The 22,771-nt window shown below is 42.4% G+C and overlaps 1 protein-coding gene across 1 annotated transcript; it reads left to right on the forward strand.

Annotated features, from left to right (window-relative positions):
- Positions 1–2,331: 2,331 nt before the first annotated feature.
- T265_04510 (hypothetical protein) lies at positions 2,332–11,657 on the forward strand (the record flags this gene model as incomplete). The annotated part of the gene is made up of 3 exons (XM_009169265.1): positions 2,332–2,544; positions 2,657–2,776; positions 11,565–11,657. 3 exons carry the CDS (start codon positions 2,332–2,334, stop codon positions 11,655–11,657), a joined length of 426 nt encoding a protein of 141 aa, XP_009167529.1.
- Positions 11,658–22,771: the final 11,114 nt, after the last annotated feature.

Raw genomic sequence — 22,771 nt, forward strand, 5'->3', positions numbered from 1 at the left:
TCCTCTTGTTGGCTTGTTCTGAACCATGGGTGTACATGAATGTCTAATCGGAAAATTCGTGTCTTTATCCGAAGGTACTGATCAGGCAACGGAGCTATATGGTACAAACATTAAAACACCATTTTATTCAAACGACTGTATTGACTGTAATACACCTTGTTGGAATTTGTATCAAATTCTGAGACCCTAAAGCATTTTTATAGTGGTTAAAAGGAAATTAATATCAATTGGTTTTTGACGCAAAATTTATTTATCCATTTGGGCTATCAGAATTCAGCTTATTTCAATAAAGTTACCTTCCCTAGGTGGTCAACATTTTGACCACCTATAATTCCGTATTCGGTCGCCTGCTAGATAATGTATATTGAATTAGAATTCATTCTTGTTGCTTCCGAAACTTTTGAAACCTGCGTTTCCTTGGTGCACTCTAAGATGATTGACGCGAAGAGCTGTCGTGTGATTCGCAAGCAACTTTTGACGTAGATGGGATGCAGGGTCAGTTGATGGTGAAACATGCTGGTATTCAGGGAAGCACAACGTAAAACATGACATTCTGTGGTTATGATGGACAGCAAAGCTGTCGTAATATGTGGGTGGTCCAATTTTGAATTGACCTGTCAGTTGATCTTCAAAACCCCATATGTAGCCAAGAACCAATCTGGCAACGCTCCACTCATTTTTACGCTATGGGAAACTGATGTAAGTTTTCTTTTGAAAGAACCGGGTCTGAGAGTTTATACTGATTTAAACTCGTCCCAGTGGAGAATGTCTCACTGATCAGATGGAATTCTATTCAGAATACTGTTTTCACGCGATAAAAGTTGAATAAACTTGGGATGACCTGGGATTACGGCTGATCTGTGTAAAGGACCGATGCTTTTTAAGCTGCTCAATGTCCTTTCTCGCTTTTTGGTAGCTCTGTCACCATAAAAAACAAGATTTCATGATTTGGGTGAACCTTTGCCGTCACTAAGAGAATGGACCTTACCGTGGTGTGACGGTGTGACCCTAATCGCCCTCCTGTCTAGGTGTGGGCGCCCTGGCAGGATCCAGGCTCACGTACAAACATGAACTGCACATATACAAATAAACTCATGTCACATTGGCCGTCGCGCGGTGCTACCAATCGGGTCGCCTTGCTCGCTGCATACAACAGGGTAGATAAGCAAAATACGGGCTATAGCTGATGCCTCCCTTCTTTTTCTTTCACATACTTTTTCTTCCCTCCTCCCTACCCCACTGGTATCTCTCCCCATGTAGGCCCAGCACATAGGAATGATGACTCCGTTCGTCTTGAATCGGTTTTGCGCGCGACATCTACTCGTCTTCAGGTATCTCGAAATCAAACTTCAAGCCTCGGCGCCAAGTCTATCTAGCAACCTTCAATGCTCGCATGCTGAAGGACAACAAGCTGCTTTTGTTCTCACACTGGAATCGCTTTGCATTGATGTGTACAGTGCCTCAGATACAACAATTCAAGACGCAAGCACAACAGTTGTGCTAATCGCCTCATCGTTCTCCACTCGCTTCCGGCTAGGCACCTCTGGTGATCCAGAGGCTGCTGCGGCGGGATGTGCTCGAATCGATATCGCATTAACTCACCGGGCGGAAGTATCCCTGCCTGATGACAGACGCCTGTGTGCGATTCCTCTGGCAACATCTGTGAAGCAGTCACAAAAGCGAAAATTTGATTGATGTCTGTATATCGTGTCTGCATCCGCCCCAACTGATAACAAAGGCAGACTTCCTGAATGCCCTGTTGCGGTGAGCTAAAGGCTCAGATATCGTGGTGGTTTACGCAGATATGAATGCACAAGTGGACGGGTTTAGCAGATCTGGGACTTATTTAGGAGGTTTACATTGTTCGGACCCGATGCGTACGGAAAATGGGAAACGATTGCTTCACCTGTTTGCTGACAACAGGCCGTTTTTATGCAGTACCAACTTCCGAAATAGCCGAAGTCCTCTGGCCACATAGTGTCCTCCGGCGCCATACTGACCACAAACTCATATCGACCACATTGCCGTAAGTTAAAGATGGTGTGGATCAAAAACTGACTGCCGGCCTTTTTGGAACACGTTTGTGGATTCTAACCACGCACTCGTCCGGAGTCGCTTCTCCCTACGTTTCCCTGGACCGCGTAAGTTGCGTGCAAATCACCTGGCAACTGAGAGACTGGCAGATCCGGATGTTAGATGAACTTACCAGAATCGTCTCCTTGAGTCACTTCCAAACGCTCCGCCATCAGATGTGAACTCTTACTGGGACAAGATTGCCACCTCTTTGTATAGTACATGTAGCATGGGACCAACAGGTCACCTAAGCACTGGATGTCAGGCCGAACGGCGGTACTGCTTAAAACTCGGAGAAATATCTCAGCCGGTCCCGAACACAAATCGGTGCGACGAATTATCAGAAGTCGAGGGAAAGTGAGCGTGCGGCCCGACCGTAGTGGACACAAAAAGCCAAGGAAGACAAAGAAGCCCAGCAAACCGGCAATGCGCGAAGATTATTTCAGTGCGACCGGCCCCCGGAAACCACCCGTAAGTGAAACCGTTAAGGATTGGAAAGGAGTGACCATCTTGAATAAATAAAAATGTCTTGACCGGTGGGCTGAATACTTCGAAGATAGAAAAAGTCTTTCATGTAATTCAGGTTTACGCAGCTCCGAATGCGAAGATGCCAGTCGGAATCTGCACTGCATCTCTGATTATTCAAGCTCTTCAAATGATCGGCTTGGTTTCCATTGTTCACCTAATAGCAGAAGTCTACACAGTTGGCGAAAACATAGTTTCTTCCTTGAACCGGACAGATTATTTAAATTGGGCACAGTTGTTCACGTCTTGAAATGGCATTGTGAAATCATAAATCTCCGTTTATTCAAAGGCAGTGAATATGAACTATTCAGGTGGCCTTTGTGACCATGCTTCCTGCTTCTCCGTGAGCTCACTACTTACTGTGCCATTCATTGGTAACTTACACTGATAAACATATCTATAAACGGTTGATTTGCCACAAATTATGTTTCCTCCACAATTGGGGAGCAGAGGCAGCACGGATCGCTTGAAGGGTTACGGAGCAAGGACTTTTGTGGTTTTCAGGTACAGCTGGATATGAGTGAAAAGTAATTTTGAGAGTGGTCACATTCACTCACGGAAGCCAGGACGTGTATGCACCACCAAAAGGCAGTAAGTGGATGAATGTCAGGCATTCTGACCCATGAGTCAAGATGTACAATGTAGGAGAAACGACATTTCAGACGATCCGGTCCGAAGCAGCGGATGTAAAATGGAGCAAGCAAACTAAAGGCAAGCGTGATCAATCAGTAAGACGCGATCGGCTTCAAAGTCACCTACCAACCCTGGATATGAACCAGCCCATTTATAAAGACACTGAAAAAACTTCGACAGCCCCAACCAGTCTTGTCCTCCTTGGGGTTCATCGGGTAGACTCAGACTCCAACCTTAGGTCCTACCCACATTGCTCGCACTTCGTGAAAAACATCAGGTTGCACACGGGGTTGGTTTGATCGGATGACTCAAGTGAATTTAGCTAAATTTTTCGTTTATGATGTTCTTCGTCAAACGGTTGTGTTGAACCACTCATTCTTTGCGAAAAGTACAGGTTTGAGTCGATTGATTGACATTGTTCCCAGTAGTCTTGGCTTGCATGTTGGGCCAACCGGTGTGGCCAACCTGAATGAAGAGTAGAGCTCTCCTCTGCTTTATCTCAATTTCCCTTTCTGAGTATTAAGCTTAGGTGAGATGGCATCGTGCAAGGAAGTTTAGACAGGTGCTTTTTATTCATCTTTGTCACCTTCGGCGATTTCTGCCGCTTTATTTTCCTCAAAAGCCGAAAGTAGTTTGGAAACCTCAACGACCAGTTGATAAGAGGGAATTTGGCCTGCTATCTAGTGACTTTCCTATGCCTTAAGGTCTAACCCTGCTGCAGCATATGTATGTATATATATGCATGGTCACAGAGGAAGCGCAGGTTGAAAAAGTATTGTGATCTGCTCCGATTTTTGTCGCTCAGTCTACGATCAAAACAGGATATCTGCTTGACAGTGGAACATTTTGAGCAATCCCGTTAGCAAGTAAGTTTGAAGCGAACAAACTGTCCTGGTAACTGAAATGAACTATCTACCACCATCTATTTGTCCTGCATGGGGAAAGGGATTGTAAGATTGGGGTGGTGCCCAGGCTGCGTGGAATGCCTGCTTCTGTCGCCAATATCTTTTGCGCCAATTGCATGAAAAATATCATTGTGTGCAATGACATAAAGGTTCACACCTGGTTTTCCAATAATGTTCAGGTTGAGTTGTTTGAACAGGCTTTTTCCACCACTCTTTTAGGTAACTGGAATTAAGTTGAAATGTTTCTAGCTAAGCAGGCAAACAGGTAAATTGGCTTTTGGAAGACCACAAACACTGGGACATATAAAGCGATTGACAGTTTCAGACCCGTTGAATTCAAGCTGAGAGACCAACTACAATGAAAGAATATGCGATCTACGGACTACCCGCTTCTTCAGTAATAAGACATTAGCGAGAATGTGGACGTATCAGATGAATCTGCGATTGATTTGGGTAAATACTCCACTTCGTTTAGGAGAAAAGCACCTTACCACTTGTCTACTTCTTTTTACGCTGACTGGACTTTATAACTTTGCATTTCACCTCAAGAATTCGACTCCAAAATCGGACAGACAAGGTCTTGCTCCGTGTGACATATTCTAGTGTAGTCACTTTAAGTTTACAGGTGACCTTCTATATTCGATGACAAAGAAAAAGTGGAATATTCTGTCGCGAGGGGATTGCTCATTTAGTAGGGAGATTGCTTCCCGATTTTATGTTCGGTTTTCCGTCCTTTCGGTGTGCTGAACAGAGTCAGTTTGAATAGGATTCCAATAGAATAATGTTAGAAAAACCAGTGAGAGCTCATGAGGCAAGCAAATTGCCAAATGATAACCAAGTATACAGGTCTAAGGATTGCCAATTTTACAGGTTGAGACTACTCAGAAATGTAAACGAGTTTTTCTCAAACCGATGCTCTGATATTCTAAAGTGCTCTGAGGTCGTCTTATTGGGAGTGCAAAGCAGTAGTTCCCGTTACAACCGTACACAAACCAAGATTTGACAGGATTGTAATGGTTCATTTAATTTAATGTCACCTTGTTTGTTTGGCCTCTCCCGTTGGGACAGACAAAGAAAACCCGTACGGATATGAAAAACAGACAACAGGAAACCGAATCTCCGATAGATGTGGAAAATTTAACCTGGGGACATGATGTGTTGATAAGAGGAGTCATAATGCATTAACCTAACCACTTGGATGATGCCAGCGAATTTTGGCCGGAGAGTTCCTTCCTAATAAACTGAGATGCTCGACGCTCATTCTTATAATTGGTACAGTTGATATGCTTATGCCTTGCTATGATTTCTGTACTGACAGCTGTACCCTAAGAACGGGTGTAATGGTGACGTAAAATGAACGATTTCCATCACGAAGCAGACGAGCGCGATGATCTACTTAGATGCGTCTGTTGCCAGGAATTATGAGACAAATTCCAGCTCGCATATCTGAATAGGTGTAGTGGTATAATTAAGTAGTAGTGCAGAAGCATACGCAGATGTATGTATATATGTGAAAGCAACAGATTTTCAGGGTATTATGGAATTTGGCTGAGAGGAGATCCTTGCTGTGGAGTTGAAAAACCCTCAGCGTGCACGTGCGCGCAGTACGATTGGATGTTTTTCACTGGCCTGCGAGCTTTTCATGGCTGAGGAAGCATACGTATCATCCGACTGTCTTGCTAAAAAAAAGGTATGAAGGGCCAGAGGCATTATATCTTGTGGGTAGACGGACCGGCAAACAGGGAAGATCAGTTTAAATACGTCACCCTTAATCATTCCCCAGTGCGCCAGCTAAATAAAGACTGTTCCGAAGTTTATTATAAACCACTGTAGATAGATTCTCTCTTTAGAGATACTACGGAGCTGAAGCAACGTTTTCTCGTTAGACTACACCTCGTGTAACCCAGCCCGTATTTAATTTTCAGTTGTGGTCAGCCATTTCAAAAATTCATTAGTAATACTGAAACTCAAAAACTGTTCCCGAGGGCCTGACGCTTCGGTTAAACCTTTTCCTTAAATCTAGTTTTCAAAATGAACTTCCAACTTCATATTAGTTGATAGTGGGGTTCGATACTGCGAATCAGTCTTATCCGTAAATCTTGTGAGTCCTAAAACGGCCCTGAGAGAAAGGCTGTGACTGAATCCAAACCAGCGTAGAGGGAATTGATTGAGCCACTCAACGCTTGTTTGCAGCCTATTTGTCCACTGACCGACCAGTGCACTACTGACCTCGTCTTAGTTTCGCTCCAGGTGATTATAAAATCAGCTAGAGTGGACGCATCATTAACTTATCTGCCCATGTTGACCAATGTGATGTGACATTGACCGTAAACTTGTAGGATCAAGTAGACCAATATCCTCTTCTAATCTGGTTATAGTTTTGGGTTTATTGTCTGTTGCAAGATGTCTTGCATCAAGGCTACGTGGCTGAGTACGTTTCAGGATTTATCGGCTTGAGGACGGTGATAACCTACCATCAATATGTGCGGTGCACCTCGAGCACCAAGCACCTCAGGGGTGCTTTGATGCATTAGATTACGGAAAACAAATGGGGGATCCCCGTGGAAGGTTGTTCGAATTTACTTTAGTGTGTAAAAATTTATACGAACAAAGAACAGTCACCTATTCAGGTGTCAACAGCAGTAATGAGCCACCATGTCTAAGGAAAGGATCCCTCAAAGAAGCCTACTACCTTGCCAGGTTTAGACTCGCTCGTGCCTTGTGGTTCGGCAGAAAGATAATATTGGAAAAGATTCGCAAATTCACGAAAATCCGTCTCCGACGAATTGAACCACAACAAGTGAGCAGCAGTTTCTGAAACACTGCTGTCACACTACAGCTACGTTAAGAGACCAAAGATGAGAAAATAACACTCCGCTGATGATAATGCACGCGTTGTTCTTAATCTAACCCTTAACTTGTTTTTACCGTTATACCAACAGTACTTCGTGTTTTTGTGACCTTTAGAAACAATCGTATGGTGTTATTGAAACCATCCTATGAATTCCCACATCGTTGATACTGACTAATCAAAGTTGTGCGCTTGGTACCTCTAAATGCCTTTACAGTTGGTAACTGATCAGGTGGCTGTTGATCTGTTCGCCGAGCTTGGCAATTGATTTGCCTTTACAGTGTTCATCTCTGACTTGGGATAACTCCGAAACCAGTCAATTCGTGATTCGATTGCTGAGTTCTCTATCTTGATAGCCTTTCTTAGACCAGATTTGTCATACTGAATATAATCCAGTTATGGGCGTTTTCCTCCCATATACCTACTCAGGTTAAAAACAGAAAACCTGGTTTTGACAGAAAGAGGCGGGTTATTTTCGCTTTTGCCAGAGACATGTTTGCCATGTTTTCTTCCAATATATATTACAAATTATATGAGCAAAAAAATCTCATTCAACGTTCAAGACCAAGCTCACTTAAATGGTTAAGTTTTCATATATCTTGTCACGTCTAATATCCGTCCCCTACCTGGTCAGCTTGAGTAATTAGGAATGGACGCAGCAACCAAGGTTCTACTAACAAATGGCACAAACGCTTTCACAGCGATTTCCTGATTAGCCGATTAGCACATGAACTTTCGCCTTTAGCTCGTTTGTGTGCATAAATACCGCAGTTTGAAAACAGAACAGGTTTAAATCTACAGTGATTTGTTGCGTTTCCCTTTTTGTCCAACCTCCGTTACCAGAGCACATTTGTGTAGAATAAGGGTCAAGTCTTTTCCACCTTTTATAGGTGAGCTGGAACGACGGAACGGTTTCAGCTAGTGTCAGCTAATTAGATTGCCGATACACTAATTCAAGTTGAAGGAGAAATAGGGGAAGGGGGATACCCTCATTTGCATAAATTCACTTTTCAAAGTATTCCAACAGCACATGTTTACTTCTTGGTTAATTAATTGGCATATGTCATTTATCCCGGCCATTTTGGTGTTAATTTGCAGCTACGCTTCATTTATGCAAGCAGATAGTTTGGTGGCAGCGTGGTAAAAGTCATAGATTGAGTTTTATGCACACTAAACTGGTGCGACTGTTCCTTGTTTTCTGATGTTAGTGAGAATTCACTAAAGTGTTGCTCATCACGGTGGTCTGTTTTTCAAAGATTAGCCGGCTGATCTTAACAGGTCTGTATAGGAAAAACAACGAGAGTTGGGGGAAATGATAAGGCATACAAATAAACTCAGAGCAGCCTAGGAATGAGAAACAAGAAACAATATGGCATATACAACAACAAGATATACAACATGCAAGATGTTACTAATTACCCCCAGAAACTCTTGTCTCTCATGTGATATGACTGCATTCAGTTTGGTGTGGTCCCGTTGTTATGAAAAGTCTGCGAGTGATCTAGCGGATTTTTACATGGTTCCTTTCGCCATTTACAAAGGGGTTGTTTTACGAGGTCAGCTTGTTGACTGGCGTCCGTTGCAGCCTGATTTTTATTGTCCTTTGCTCACTGTTGACTACCGAATGTCGCTTATTATATGGTGGAAATAGACACTGATAACCCGGCTATAAATATGTTTAATAATCTCAGGAGAGACCAAGCGGTGGAAAGTATATGCATTGTTAATCTTTCGTCGCTTGCACCGAGGGACCTTCTATAATAAATCGTTAGGGTAAATCATAACGTTGACTTCAACAGTTAAAATCAGAGGCAAGCATGCAAATCGACACTGGGGCAAGTTACTACTTGATCAAGACCTGTACCAACCTGGATTCTGTTGTGCTAAAAACAGGATATCCGCAGTGTTCACAATCAAATTGATCATTTTGGGCTGAACAATGACGTCAAACTTTAAAATGCACGTCAGATTACTGAGTAAATATTTTCCACCTTCAAACTCACGATAAAATCTTCCCGAGTTTGCTGCCCCACCTTCGTCGATGTGGCGTAGTACAGCTAGTGTCAGCTGACATAATGCACATGGTTTTCCTTACCAGGAAAGTAATGTTCAGTCTGTGTGATTGACTTTATACGCACACAAACTCTAAGCTATGAACAATCCTCCTGTCTCCATTTTTAGTAGTACGGAGCTTAATTTGAGCCTCCTTTCCTCAGCTGAGTGAATCTATATCGTATCAGCGTAAGTAATTCACACAGTATTTGTGGAAAAACAGTTGATTTTGTGTTTGTTGGCCTACCTGTGTTAGCAGACTGTGATCGCTAATTGATCTGCTGGTCAGACTTAAATAACCATTTTTTGTTTGAGTCCCAACTAACTGTTCATCAATCAAAGTAGGAAACTGGGTGCGTTTGAATTTATCAGTACGACTTCGTATTGGTTCTCCAAATAAGTTGGTAATCTGCATCGTGATTAGTGTTCAAAGATTGCTTTCGGGAAACTAAATGCTGCCTTGTAGGCTTTGCTCTGGAACTAAACAGGTAGAAGATCATTAAATGAATTGGTTCAAGCCGTACACTTTAAATGCTACCCTCAAATTCACTGTCCGTGTTTTACGCGTCATTCCCCTTTCTGCAGTGCGCTTTGCACCTGGTGGGATACTACTGATCTCAGTGTCGTGGTGCAAACTATTTCTGCCTGGTGTTTTTTGAGTTGGACTGGACACATCCAAACGGACCAAATGTGAGGACTGTAGACTGAACTCCGGAAAACCGTTTTGCATAAATGTTGGTGTAAAATAAACACCCACAAACTTGTTGATTTACTTAGAGTATTGTTGGTACAGGTATAGGCACTGAAAACTACTTTAATCGTTCGCATGTTTCAAAGTCGGACAAATTTTTATCACTTTCATACGATTAGTATTTCTTGACGCTGACTCGGTAAGATCAAAGAAAACATCGGCATTAATTTACGTGCGCTCAGATCAAGTGACGTGGTAAGGGACGGATCATTTGTTTGCATTTCACACCGTGTGACACCGCACACGCATTGCGTTTTGAATTATCTAAGCCGCCCGGACCGCTTTGGAACTGAAAATTTGACGGAAAAATTTTTCACACACTATTTGGTTAAAACTAATCCTAAGATGGTGTTGTAATATCTTTAACCAGTAAACCGTATTCAACTTTCTATTAAGTCATGAGATATCAACATCCGTGTATTTTCGCACAAGTGATCGTCTCAAAAGCGATAAACCACACTGCAAAGGGAATACAGTTCGGAAGAAAAACAGATTTGCAACTTCAGCGTGTACAACTTGTAAGAAAATGGCCAAATGCAAAAGCTCCCTTTGCCAGGTTCAAGAGTTGAACGTGGTAGGTTTTAAGGTCAGCCGCGGTTAACCGACTGAAAACTTCTGGACTCTGTGGTTGCCACTAGTGGTTTGATTTCAACATGCTGAGTATGAGCGAGATGCGGCTTGGCCTAGACAATAGCCTATTTAAAAACATGTCCTACTGATTCTGTACTTTTTAAATGCATCCTGGATAATCGTGACATGCTTGTAGGATCGCCATGTCGAGCGCCAGATTTTTACACAGGTGAAACCCACCAGCAGTCCGAATGCAGATTACAGTTCAGGTCTTCCTCGATTTTGCGCATCATTTTTGAACCAGTCCCACGGCAATTGTTTTGAAATCCGATCCGAAGTCATACTTGACGAATAACCTGACTGATGCAGTTAAGTATGCATTAGGATAACCTTGATCCCTTGTTTCTGTGGACCCTGAAGAAGTGTGTTTCCGAGATCCAATTTTACGAACATATGCGCATAATACTTTGAAGAGGTATCAGACGACGATTTCTATAAACACTTTACTAATGTCTTTCAAGCTTTATTTTATGGCCCCAGCTGCATTATATCCGTCACGCTGACTTGTGGTTAGGTTTTTCAGACAAAATTTTTGGTTGAACATGATAGGCATCTTATTCTCAGCCCACGTACAGATATGAGTACTACCACCGTTACAGATAACCTCGTGCTACATCGGCCGTCACGTGGTGCTACCAGCCAAGTCACCTTACTTGCTGCATACAGTAGGGTAGGGAAAGAGTCACTGCTGACGCTCCATTTTTCTTTTTCAAATGTNCTCTCCATTTTCTTTTTCAAATGTTTTTTCATCTGCTCCACCCGTTCTCTTTGCTAGGAATGACCTCATAGGCATATTCTTAAGGACTTGCAGACTTCTTTTCTACCCATGGACGTCAGTTCCAACATCTACGGCTAACTCGGTCATTCCGATCATAGGCACTTTGGAATCATTCGTCAAAAACTGAGGCTTAGTTCACCTAGTATTCTAGCTTTCTTTATCTCTAGGAGAAGCCCGGAAATAAAACGTTATTGCTCGAACGCCGGGTGGATTAATGCTATCTCTCTGAAATGGGAATGAAAAATCAAATACTGTTACCGACCTGACATTCGCATCGGTTTCCGCTAGACCTTGCGCCGAAGTGTCTGGTTTCACCGGAATTGCCAGTATTTTGAGCGATCGAGTTTAATGGTCCCTGATTAATAGTTTTCCTTGGTTTGGTTACGTATAGCGCAGGTACGTCTATCGTCGCTGTCGGCTGATCATATCTGCATATACCCCTACAGAGTGAAACTCTGATACACTCAAAGACAATTTTCACGATGCTTTGGGCATCTTATTATGGCTGACTGAGAGCTCAGATATTGCTGTGGTTTTCCAGGGATGTGAATTCATCAGTGGGTGGAATTGGCGCTGTTGGGACCATGATGAAATCCACAATAGTAGTCTAGCCAAAAACACTTGTCTTCAATAATGACTGAATATTTTTGACACATATGGAAAGTATTCCATCTTCCGAAGTATGTTCCGTAATAGTCCTCTATCAAACGAATCAAAGGATAGCGTTGAGAATACGAGTAGAACGTTTGGAAGCTGGCTTTTTTGGATTCATTTTCCCCCGTGTCTGTGAGAAGGTTTAACAAACAGCACCTCATTCCCTCCGGTATCCGCGATGTTCCTCTGCAACGACTACACCAAATACATCTCTCACCCGACTCGCCAAAATACCAGTCGGCATTTTTGTTGGTACTGCAAAGTAAGCCTACTTACTCGCAACTGTCTGTCTTGTGCCTGCTCTTCTTCCCTCTAAACAAGGATATTGTAATTGTAATTGTAGTCCTGTGGAACGTCCTTAATTTCCCAGACTGAATGGTTCTCAAAGGAAGCTTCTCGCTGTAGCTCTTGTACATAATCTTTGAACAGTTTAGCGGATATTTCGTTATTTTCTGAGGCCTGTTTTTCTTGCATTTGCGAAACTACTGTTTGCACTTCTTTAAACATTACAAAATCTTTTAGAAGTTTGATTCATTTGATTCCTTCGGTTTTCGAGGGATGTTTCCGTAGGAGCTTTCGATTAGCGAGGCCTTAGGAAAATTGCAGACGTTAGATTTTGGGTCTATAAGCTCCTTTGATTGCTGCGAAAACCCTATATGGAGATGGCATCCTCCGCAAAGCTAAACTTATTCCCACAAGTGTTCCGTGAGATTCGTTGTTACGATTCTGAGCTTTCATGTAGCGGTGCAGCTTGGCAGATATCTAGTAATATACTTGAAGCTAAATAGAAACCACTTTTCTTACCCGGATTTCTTTGAATCAGTGGTCACTATGGTCAGTTATCACCAAACAATCTTCAGCGCCATAAATTATTTCGGGACGGTGCAATTTTTTCCAAGTTGAAGCGCAATACGCCCAAAGCAATTCTGATTGATGTCTACTGCGCACGACGAAGCAGTTCATTGTGGATGATATCTATGAAGTCTCTTTACCCCATACTAAAATGTCCTCATTAGCTCTCCGAATCCATTTGAATATTGAGAACTTTCCGGGACTTGATTACATGTAAGAAACAGACAACCCATGAACTACCCAGATAAAAAAAACCGCTTACTACTTGTCCACTGCTAAAGAGCTTCTCTCTTCAGATTTCTCAATTTCAATCACATCAGTCGTTTGAATCTCCTATTCAACAAAACGGGAGCAGGAGTGAGTAGCATCAAAACCCTGAGTGTATACTAGCTTTTTATCTTCAGACTGCAATAGTGCAGGCGCGAGTGCACTAACAAACGTATCAACATTCTTCCTTGATAGTGGAAACCCGGTTGTCATAATTCTTGAATTAATTCGGTTCGGTCCACCACAATCCCCTCAAACAATATTTTGGATACTTCAGATTTGTCTCCACGTACCACTCAACTATCTCTTGAGACTGCCGTCCCAGCCCTGGCTTAAAAGGGCTTTTCTGTTCGTCGTTTTTGTCTCAGCCAATTCCACCACGTCAATAACTCGCGAATGTAATCCTAAGACAGCAAGTGCTGTGCACCAGCCAGACCTGTCACCCTTCTATTTATCTAGTATGTTCCTGATGTTCCATCTTCCAGGCTTAATTTGCCGTGTGATGCTCCATTTTAGACAAAATCCATCCTGTTTGATCGACGTTTGGACAACTAGTTCCATTCCGGATATGTGAGATCATTTAAAGTGATCGAGCTGGTTTGACATGCAGGACATTCTTGATGGATCTATCAACAGAAAACGGCTAAAAGGCTTGGCCCATTTGGTTGAATTTGGTTGGCCTATTCCGGTAACTAGTTTGGACCTTGTAAGTATGGTTTGCGAGTCTCTTTGTCACTCTCTGTGCCCCACGAATAGCCAGTAAATTCCGCAGTTAATTACGCTACTTCTAAGTACGAGCATCGCAACATTGTAGCTCAGGCGTAGTTAACAGTTGGCCCTTAATTCGCTTGCTCAGTTTAGCAGTCGGATTGCAGACGTTTTACCGCCAATATGGTAAACATCTACAGTAGGCATTTGAGTGCCTGATTACGTCTCCCTCACTGGTGGCCGAATGTTTGTGAGCCGGTGGCCCAGAGAGGTAACAAATGGATGAACATATAATCAATGTCAAAACGTCTTTGTCAAGTGCTAGATGCATTTTACATTTCATATTGCATTACACTCCCTTACTAGAAAGAAAGTGGGATATTCTCGAGACAAGCCAGTTTCACCTGGTTTTTAGTAGGATGTAGCAGATTAAGCAAATCCTTGAATATCGTTCATCAAAATTTTTCCTTTGAGTTTACCTGCGCATATATTAAATATCCTCGTAGGTTAGAGACCGAGCTACAAGCGTTTGCAGTGTAATTAGACAAGATCTGACTAACTCAAGCGAGCAAAATATCTTCTGTTAGTTCGCAGGCATTCGTTTTTTTTCTGAGCATGTTCCTGTTCTCAAATAACTGGGGAAAAGTAGTGTATTATGTTAACAGCCCTTTAAGATATTGAGTCCAAGGGAGCCAAAAGAATTAATGTAGCGAAACGTAGTTCCTTATTCGAGAAAAGAACAAGAGTGCATGGATGCCTCACAAAGTGTGTGTTACCGAGTGCTAGATGCATTTTACATTTCATATTGCATTACACTCCCTTACTAGAAAGAAAGTGGGGATATTCTCGGACAAGCCAGTTTCACCTGGTTTTTAGTAGGATGTAGCAGATTAAGCAAATCCTTGAATATCGTTCATCAAAATTTTTCCTTTGAGTTTACCTGCGCATATATTAAATATCCTCGTAGGTTAGAGACCGAGCTACAAGCGTTTGCAGTGTAATTAGACAAGATCTGACTAACTCAAGCGAGCAAAATATCTTCTGTTAGTTCGCAGGCATTCGTTTTTTTTCTGAGCATGTTCCTGTTCTCAAATAACTGGGAAAAAGTAGTGTATTATGTTAACAGCCCTTTAAGATATTGAGTCCAAGGGAGCCAAAAGAATTAATGTAGCGAAACGTAGTTCCTTATTCGAGAAAAGAACAAGAGTGCATGGATGCCTCACAAAGTGTGTGTTACCGTCATCCTTCTATTGAGGCTTTAAATTGTCATAGACTAGATAATAATGTAGTATTTTATGCAGTTGTTATTATATACCTTATACTATAAATTGCATATATTCTAGTACACATAAAATGGAATGTTTCTAATACGTTGAAAAACATCTTGCTCTAGAACTGACGGCGGGAAGGGAGACCACCCAGTGAAATGTTTCGGGTAACAGCCAAAATACTAAAGTTGCCTTTGATGTCACACTTGTATTTTTATCACATTTTGCAATTAGACACTTTGTGGAATGGTTATGCTTACACTTTCTAAATAAGAATTGGGTGACACAACACAGCAACCACTCCTCAACAGTGCCTTCCTCATTTGCTGGCTCCGAGACGAGAATAAAATTGCAGATGGAACCAGGCCACTCGGTTTCAGCTGGTCAACGCTCATCCGACTGCACGTTGTGAAATAGCAAGTATCATTCACTTTACACGCATTCCGCCAGATTCCAAAATGCAATCAATACTTACCACTAGGAATACGCGAAGCCGTGCCACGTTTTCACTATCTTTGAAATGGTTGAATAGATGAGAGGGTGAACCAGGATAAGTGTACACAATTTAGATAAAAACTGACTGGGAACGGGTTTCCACCTTATGCCATCTCAGGTGGTACGACCAATGAACAGAGTAACGTTGAATAGTACATTAGCTGGGACAGTTTTCCTCGAATTACTATGTATGGGCCTCACTAGTGATTCCGTTACTATGGTGACATGTTGATCAAAATGTCAAGCGGCAAGAAAAAAACCACGACACTTGCTTGCAGTTCTGAATCTAATCAAGCAAACATGTAGGACGATTAAACGAGGGTCATGACGAAGGCCAGTAATGGGCAGAGACGTGGTTAATATAAATTTTGTCGGATATTTTTGGTTCATGTGGAACTACTGTAGAACCACAACGGAAGAATTATTACGCGGCTTGTACAACAAAATGATTCAAGCTTACCCATTTCTGTAATATCCTGGTCAACCGAAAAGTAGACGCCAAAGGGAGCCAAAGCTCATCGCATCATAATCTCATTGGTGTAACATGTCATGAAAACGGGCCTTGTGCTCTGAGGATAGTGAGAAACGGATAAATCGTATGCGTCATCATGCTGACGTGGGTATGGACTTAGAAATTTAAACTGACGCTGGACCACTGGTTTTTGTGGATGTAACGGCGTTTGTAAATTTAGCGGCCATGGGCTGGGTAATTTGTACTAGAGTCCGTAACTCTGTTCCACATGGCATTTTGGTGGCATTCATTCTGAGAAAAAGTGAATGCTTCATCAGCTCGCAATGGTCAGCTCAAGAACCAGCGACGTGACAGTCGCGTTAAGAATGAAATGCAGTATCGAGGAAGCTGCCTGGATGGATTTCGCGAGAAAACTCTAAAGCAACTAACATTAGAAGGGGTTCACGTGGCCATTTTTGAGTGGTGGATCATTTGTAGACTATGCACAAACCGACAGTAACTTGTAGTGGAACAAACTTTCATGGAAGAAAAAAACATTTCTCGAAAAAGATCGGTTGCTCAGTAATCAGGTTGCACGATAGCGGTAATTAATGCGAAATCATGAAAACAATAATTGTTACAAACACGTAGGAACTACGTTCATCTTGGCTTCGTTTCGAGTTGGCTCACCTTAGGAACTACGCTCACCTTGGCTTCGTTTCGAGTTGGCTCACTGCTTATTCTAAAATGACTAAATTTCCTCTGGGGGCTTTTCATCGAAGATTCGCGCATTTGGTTGGTCATATAAAGTCAAAAGTTAAGGGTAGCTTCCGAGTGATCATTCCATTAAAGGGTATCAGCATCTCAGAAAGTCCCGGAGAGTCCCGGGGGAAGCATTCAGATCCTGATAAGTAGACGAGAAAAACAATGGTTCCCCTTTTTTATTTCACCAACATACTTGGAGAAGACCGCATCACATTTCGAATCATCCGCTCAACCAGGGTGAATTATACAGGTTCATGCACTAGGTAAATTTATACCAGTCCTTAGATGTAAAAAAAAGACCGGGCAATAATAAAAGATTTCAAATTATTAGAAAACTTTGCACGTTGATTAGATTACAGTGCTACAAATACTCATTCTTTAATTCAGTCACAGTGCAGCTGACAGATGTCGTTGCGTGAGAAATCTTTTCCATTAACCAATTAGTCTGCACCCGACTCAACTTGTATCGCTCGCGTCATCTCGGAAGAACGGCTGATTTGTAGTCTGGATTTGTCAGTGTTTCAAATGCTTCTTATCGTTAAAGCGGCATGATCGAGAATGACAAAGTCCGTCTTAAGTTTCTCTGCTGTTTACATTTTCCGATAACCGTATGACCAGACAGGTCTGCTGCAAACGACAACTAAAAGAGACTACTCAGAACACTGTGTTGAATTAAGCGAGCTGAACAGCAAAGTTAAATCGAGTCAAATGTGAGGAATTCTTTTTTCGATCTCATTCTCCACAGAGTATGCAAATAAGCGAAAATTAGACTCATTAATAAACTGTAGTTTGTTAAGTAAGCCATACAGAAGGAGGCCTGGCCAATGAAATTTTGACGGTTCGAGTGTCAAATACTGAATTTGATCAAACAACCGACAACGATACGAGCAATTTTAATATAGCATCCTTCTAAGACCTGAGAGAATGACTGAATGTCAGGTCTGGTCGTAACCAAGTGCTTCGTGTTTATCGAGTTTCATCCTTTAAAACAAAGTTGGTGTCAGCGAAACCACGGAACTTTTCATCTTTTAAAACAAAGTTGGTGTCAGCGAAACCAAACAGCGAGCGGACTTGTTTGTGCAAAACTTGTATGGCCCTTCTGGTGATGAAGGCTCAATACTGGCAACGTAGGTTTAACGCAACTTCGGACGAATTTGTAGTAACAAATGCCTTTTGGATTAGGCCGTGCTTGGTGCATTGATTGGTGTTCTTAAAACCATACTTGCGAATGGTTTTACGTTAAATTTGTTCTCTGAAGACTTATTCTTATCCCTTTTTAAGTAGGACTGATGCAACAAACTCTTATTTCCGAGAAAACCCAGCCCTTCTATGGGATAAAGTGTGTGATTTTCTTGTCACGTGCTTTCAGAAGTGTCTCGAGAAAGCAATCCAGATAATCATGCTTTTCATGTAATGTATCATACCTCATGTGATAAGCATGTAATGCAATGTACGTAACATATCACGTAATATTTATTCTTACACATGAAAGTCTGTCTGGCTGTGGGAAATTAACTGTGTGCGGGTGCACGTTCTTTCCGCGATGGACAAAAATTGGTTAATTCCTAATCCAGGCCAGTCCAAACGATTTTACTCCGCACAGAATATGACCATTTGGTTTTTTGTGGATTAAAATGATGCACGCGTCGATCAAATTCCCATTTTGGCTGAACAGCAGTGGAAACAGACAGTAGATTTTCAGTCTACCTGTTATATCTGGTAATTAGTAGAATATCATGTGAATATTAATTTGTAAAGTCTACCGCTCAAAATTCGCTATTAGTTCGCAATGAAGATTATATGTGGAATTCAAATCAAGTGCAATACGCTCATTTGCGTATCAATCTAGTTTTCTGACGGGAGACTCACAAGGAACTTCGTTAAGTCTCCCGTAGATTTTTTAAGCAAATGAATATGCTGAATCACACCAACTCAGATTTTAGTCGGTACGATATTCGAGATAACGCAGTACATACGTAGACGTAATGCACTAATCATAAAGTAACTGAATACTCTTGGACAGCCCATGACCGATTTCGCCCCTCACAAACGAGAGATTTAGCTGGGTTTGGTGAGTCTTCCGTAAAAAACATATCGGTATGTGAATGAATGTGTTTTGCCAATTTTGTGCGATTCGGGTTCAAGCGGGACATAAGATGGACGGAAAATCGGGGACTGCCCCTATCTGAGGAGCCCCAAGAACGGAAAAAGCGGTAGTGGGCCGCCGAAGGGTTTTCAGCAAAATTGAGTCAAACTGAACATTTTTGGAGCGTAAGCGAGCGCTATAGTTCAGGCTACAAAGTAGGATGTTGAGGGCCCTGGAAAAACTCCTAAGAATTCTCACGGTCCCTTGTGATGTTCATACATTCCCGGACAAAAACTCTGCACTCAAATGCTCGTGGGTCTTAGATGAAGTAGATTCTAACGATTAGTTTTCAGACAATGCCTATTGGTGAAGATTCTCGTTAGCTTATGAATTGAAACGAGCCATTCAGCTAAGTGACAGACATAAGCGAAATTGACGAATTTAAACATCAGTTCTTCTTCATGTGCTGTTCGGCGGTTCAAAGTATTCGTTAGTCTATGAAAGTTGCATTCGGCCTACAGAAGGCACAAGGTTAACGGAATTACATGGCTGAGCAAATCCTACAGTGAATACCTGTCTTCTAAAAGGCAAGCTTCTCAAACTCACACTAGTACTTAGAATCCCGTTCAAAATGAAACTACCGTTTAAACGCAATTTCGTCAAAACAAGAACATCCTGTTATCGCTTGAATAGTTGCATATTCCACCTCCGGATATCTCTTGCACTCATTTTGGGTAAATGCGGGACTTTTTGAATTTCCTTCTATATCTCTGTGGTCTGATGCACCCTCTTCTCCGACGTTCCAGCCCAAACTGAGGTGAAAAAACACTAAATTTAAGTTTAGCTCCTATTAATTTTTGTCAGCAACGTGCATTCTCTCTTGCCGGAGTAGAAACCCCAGAAATTTTGGCATAAGAGGTGCAAGCATATGTCACTGCAAGATTCGCGTAGCACTGAACAAATGAACCTGGGAGACAACCAAGTTTTTTGGCGCTCTAACATGCTTGTCTTACGCTTTAAATGTTCACAGTCCATTTTATCACTCACACACATTATTCGTGTATTCGAATAAGCGTGGACCTCGAGATGAAGGCCCTTCATTTTGGGCGTGGTATAAACGGAACAACTGTGCTGGATGGTTGAAGAGCTGTACAAAGGCAAGTGAAATCTCATATATTGTTGGGTTAATCCTAAAGCGGTCTCTGGCCACACCTTTGTCAACTTACACCAGATCTCAAGTTCGACCTCTCACTTAGAGAGTCACCACTATGCCAACGCGAACAGGAATGCCACCGGATATTCTCAGATTCTTTGTCAAATTTACGCCTATACAAACGTGACTATTCTCATTCTACTGAAGACATCTTGACCTGTGGAATGCAGCGGAAGTGTTGAAGCTGTCCATCGCTGTCAGTTTTGCACAATTACGTTAAAATTCGATGAGCTATAATAACACGCGCATACATGATGCGGCCTGATCAAGCCACAGCATAGTTAAGGAGCCTGTGGTATAGATTGCATTGCTTAAGTTAAGCTTCCCTTCCACAGGGGGACTAGCATCAACAAATAAAATGTTCAAAAAAAACACCCACAAAGCGTACTTAGACAGTCAAAATCACCTTAGAAGAAATCAGTTTTCACACAAGACGACCTTCTTTGGTGCCCTGAATTAGTCCCTCGAGGAAGAAGTTAATTCCAATTGCATCTATCTAAACTAACAAGGCTTTACGAGAGATTATTAGTGCACAAGTGATGATAGCCATAATTCAAATCAGAGGGTGAATGTGCACTAATAAAAGCTTTTAGTATTTCTGCGACACGTATAAAAATAAATACAATGTGAAATGGGAGCAAGTCAAAAAGGGAACTTATCGGATGCGAGAGTCCCTTGGTGGAAGTCCGGACGGCGGGAACGTGTTTTTCTCCGCAGTTAGACTGCTACACGTACTCCATGGTTGTCCGTGGACTTGTGGAGAGGTTGACGTCCTGCTCCCTGCGCGCGCGCGAGTCTGTGTCTTGACTGGGTTCGATTTGCGTTTATGTAGGTCCCAGTGCGTAAATGTGGGCGCGTCGGCACATGATTGGTCGCTACGCTGACTAGGCGGTGCAGACAATCGATGTCCGATGAGTCAGCTTAATGCGACGTGTTTGTGCGTATGAGAAAAAAAGACAAGCCTCGCGATCCAGTGAGCGGCTGAGTTGAACAGTCAAGTATGTGGGTGACTGGGTCGCTACAAGATCACGCATCGTTCATAGTCACATCAGTTTCGTTTGAATAATCGTCCTCCTGTCCTGGTGTAATCATTCTGGTGGGTCCACCCTTAAGGGAAAAGAAGCAATGGACTCGAGTTTGTCTCTTGTAGGAGCCCGTCAGCAGTGTATATCCCATGGCCGTGCCGGGGTATGAATTCCGGACACCTGAAATGTGAAGCGAGCACGTTACGACTACCCCACCAATGCACGTTGGACGCATCTGAATTTTCAAGTCTGAACAGGCGAACGTGTTCACACTTGAGCGACGTGACTGGTATGCCCGACTGATCACCGAAACGACGATCCAGTAACTGTCCAGGTTGTGACGGTCGATTGACCCGCCCGTCGGGAATTCCCAGTCAGGTAGCGCGACAGACGCTGGAAACCCACTGGACAACTTTTTTAAAACTTAGGTTGTGAGGTTTCCGGGATATGTAATATGTGGACTCACCAGAAAATTACGCCAGGAGAAAAGGACGACTGTTCAAACGAGAGTGACGTGAATAAGGAAAACGCACCTCCAACGACGGATCACAGATCATCAAATATTTCGAGTTTTCAGCAAACTTATTTCCCCTCTCAAGAAGGTACTGACCCACAAAAGGTAACGTGCTATTAGTAATGTTGTGGAATGTAGGTAGCTCGGATGCGCTGTTTGGTTGTTGGTCTGTTCGCCGAGCTTAGCAGTTGGATTGCAAACGTTTCATCACCAATCGAGGTGACATCGTCAGTGCAGGGTTGAGTGGGTGAATTCCTCCGCTTCTGCCTGTGACTATATAGCTTCTAAACGGTATCTGGTAGTTCTGGAAACGGTCATTGTGTAGTTTGATTAGTCTCCTGTGAATATGACGTGGTCTCAATCTCCTGTGCCTGGTAACCTGCTATATCTGGGGTCGGAAAGCTAAACCGGTTGAGTAAAAAACTGGTATCACCTGAATGACTGTCCATATAGCAATCTTCTGAAAACTTGCGACGCATCATGTTAACATGATGAAAGAAAGCCAGTTTTCCACACAGAAACACCATTTCGAAAGGCGATTCTGGCTGAGAAGGAGCTTTAGGAAACCGTGTAAATGTCGTTTCACCCCAAAAAACCTATTGCGACACCACAAACTTCGTACCAACTCAAATATGAGACGACCATTTTGGAGCACATTCAGTTGGTTAACGCTGAATCATTCTGTAGATAAGTATAGTTTCTACTTTGTTCACTTCCTTTTTACCGGACGGGTATTTTAAAAACTAGTGGGAAAAGTGTATTTCAATAAGTTCGGTGAGTACATGGCATGAACAAAGTAGAACCGACCAACAGACAAAAGGGTACAGTATTACAATTCCGAGGCAGCTCGACTTCGTTCATTTGTTTTTTCCTCAATCCCCGTTTGCTTCTTGTAACATTTTCACTACATGTTTTCAAGTCTCTAGAAAGTGCATCTTGGATTTTAAGATCGCACTTAACTACCAGCGAACTGAATGGTTTAGAAGGTTCGGAATTTCGGTAGCTTCATTGCTTGTGTGTGCTTGTTCAACTGATTAGGTCAATGCTACTGTAGTCAACCGTCCACATTCATTGGCACATCTGATTTCGTCACTGCACAACACGCGCTAACAACAATAAATCAAACGATTCCGTCCTTTGGCCGTGCTATGTAGCTCCATACCCTCATGACAGAACGCGTGTTTTCCATTAACTTGTAAACAACATGCTCAATCCTGCCAAATATGTGAGTGTGATTCTCCTGTGAATTTAGCTCAACACACATGTTAACAAGCG

The sequence above is a fragment of the Opisthorchis viverrini genome (genome assembly GCF_000715545.1).
Source record: "Opisthorchis viverrini unplaced genomic scaffold opera_v5_74, whole genome shotgun sequence".
In the NCBI taxonomy this organism is placed as follows: Eukaryota; Metazoa; Platyhelminthes; class Trematoda; order Opisthorchiida; family Opisthorchiidae; genus Opisthorchis; species Opisthorchis viverrini.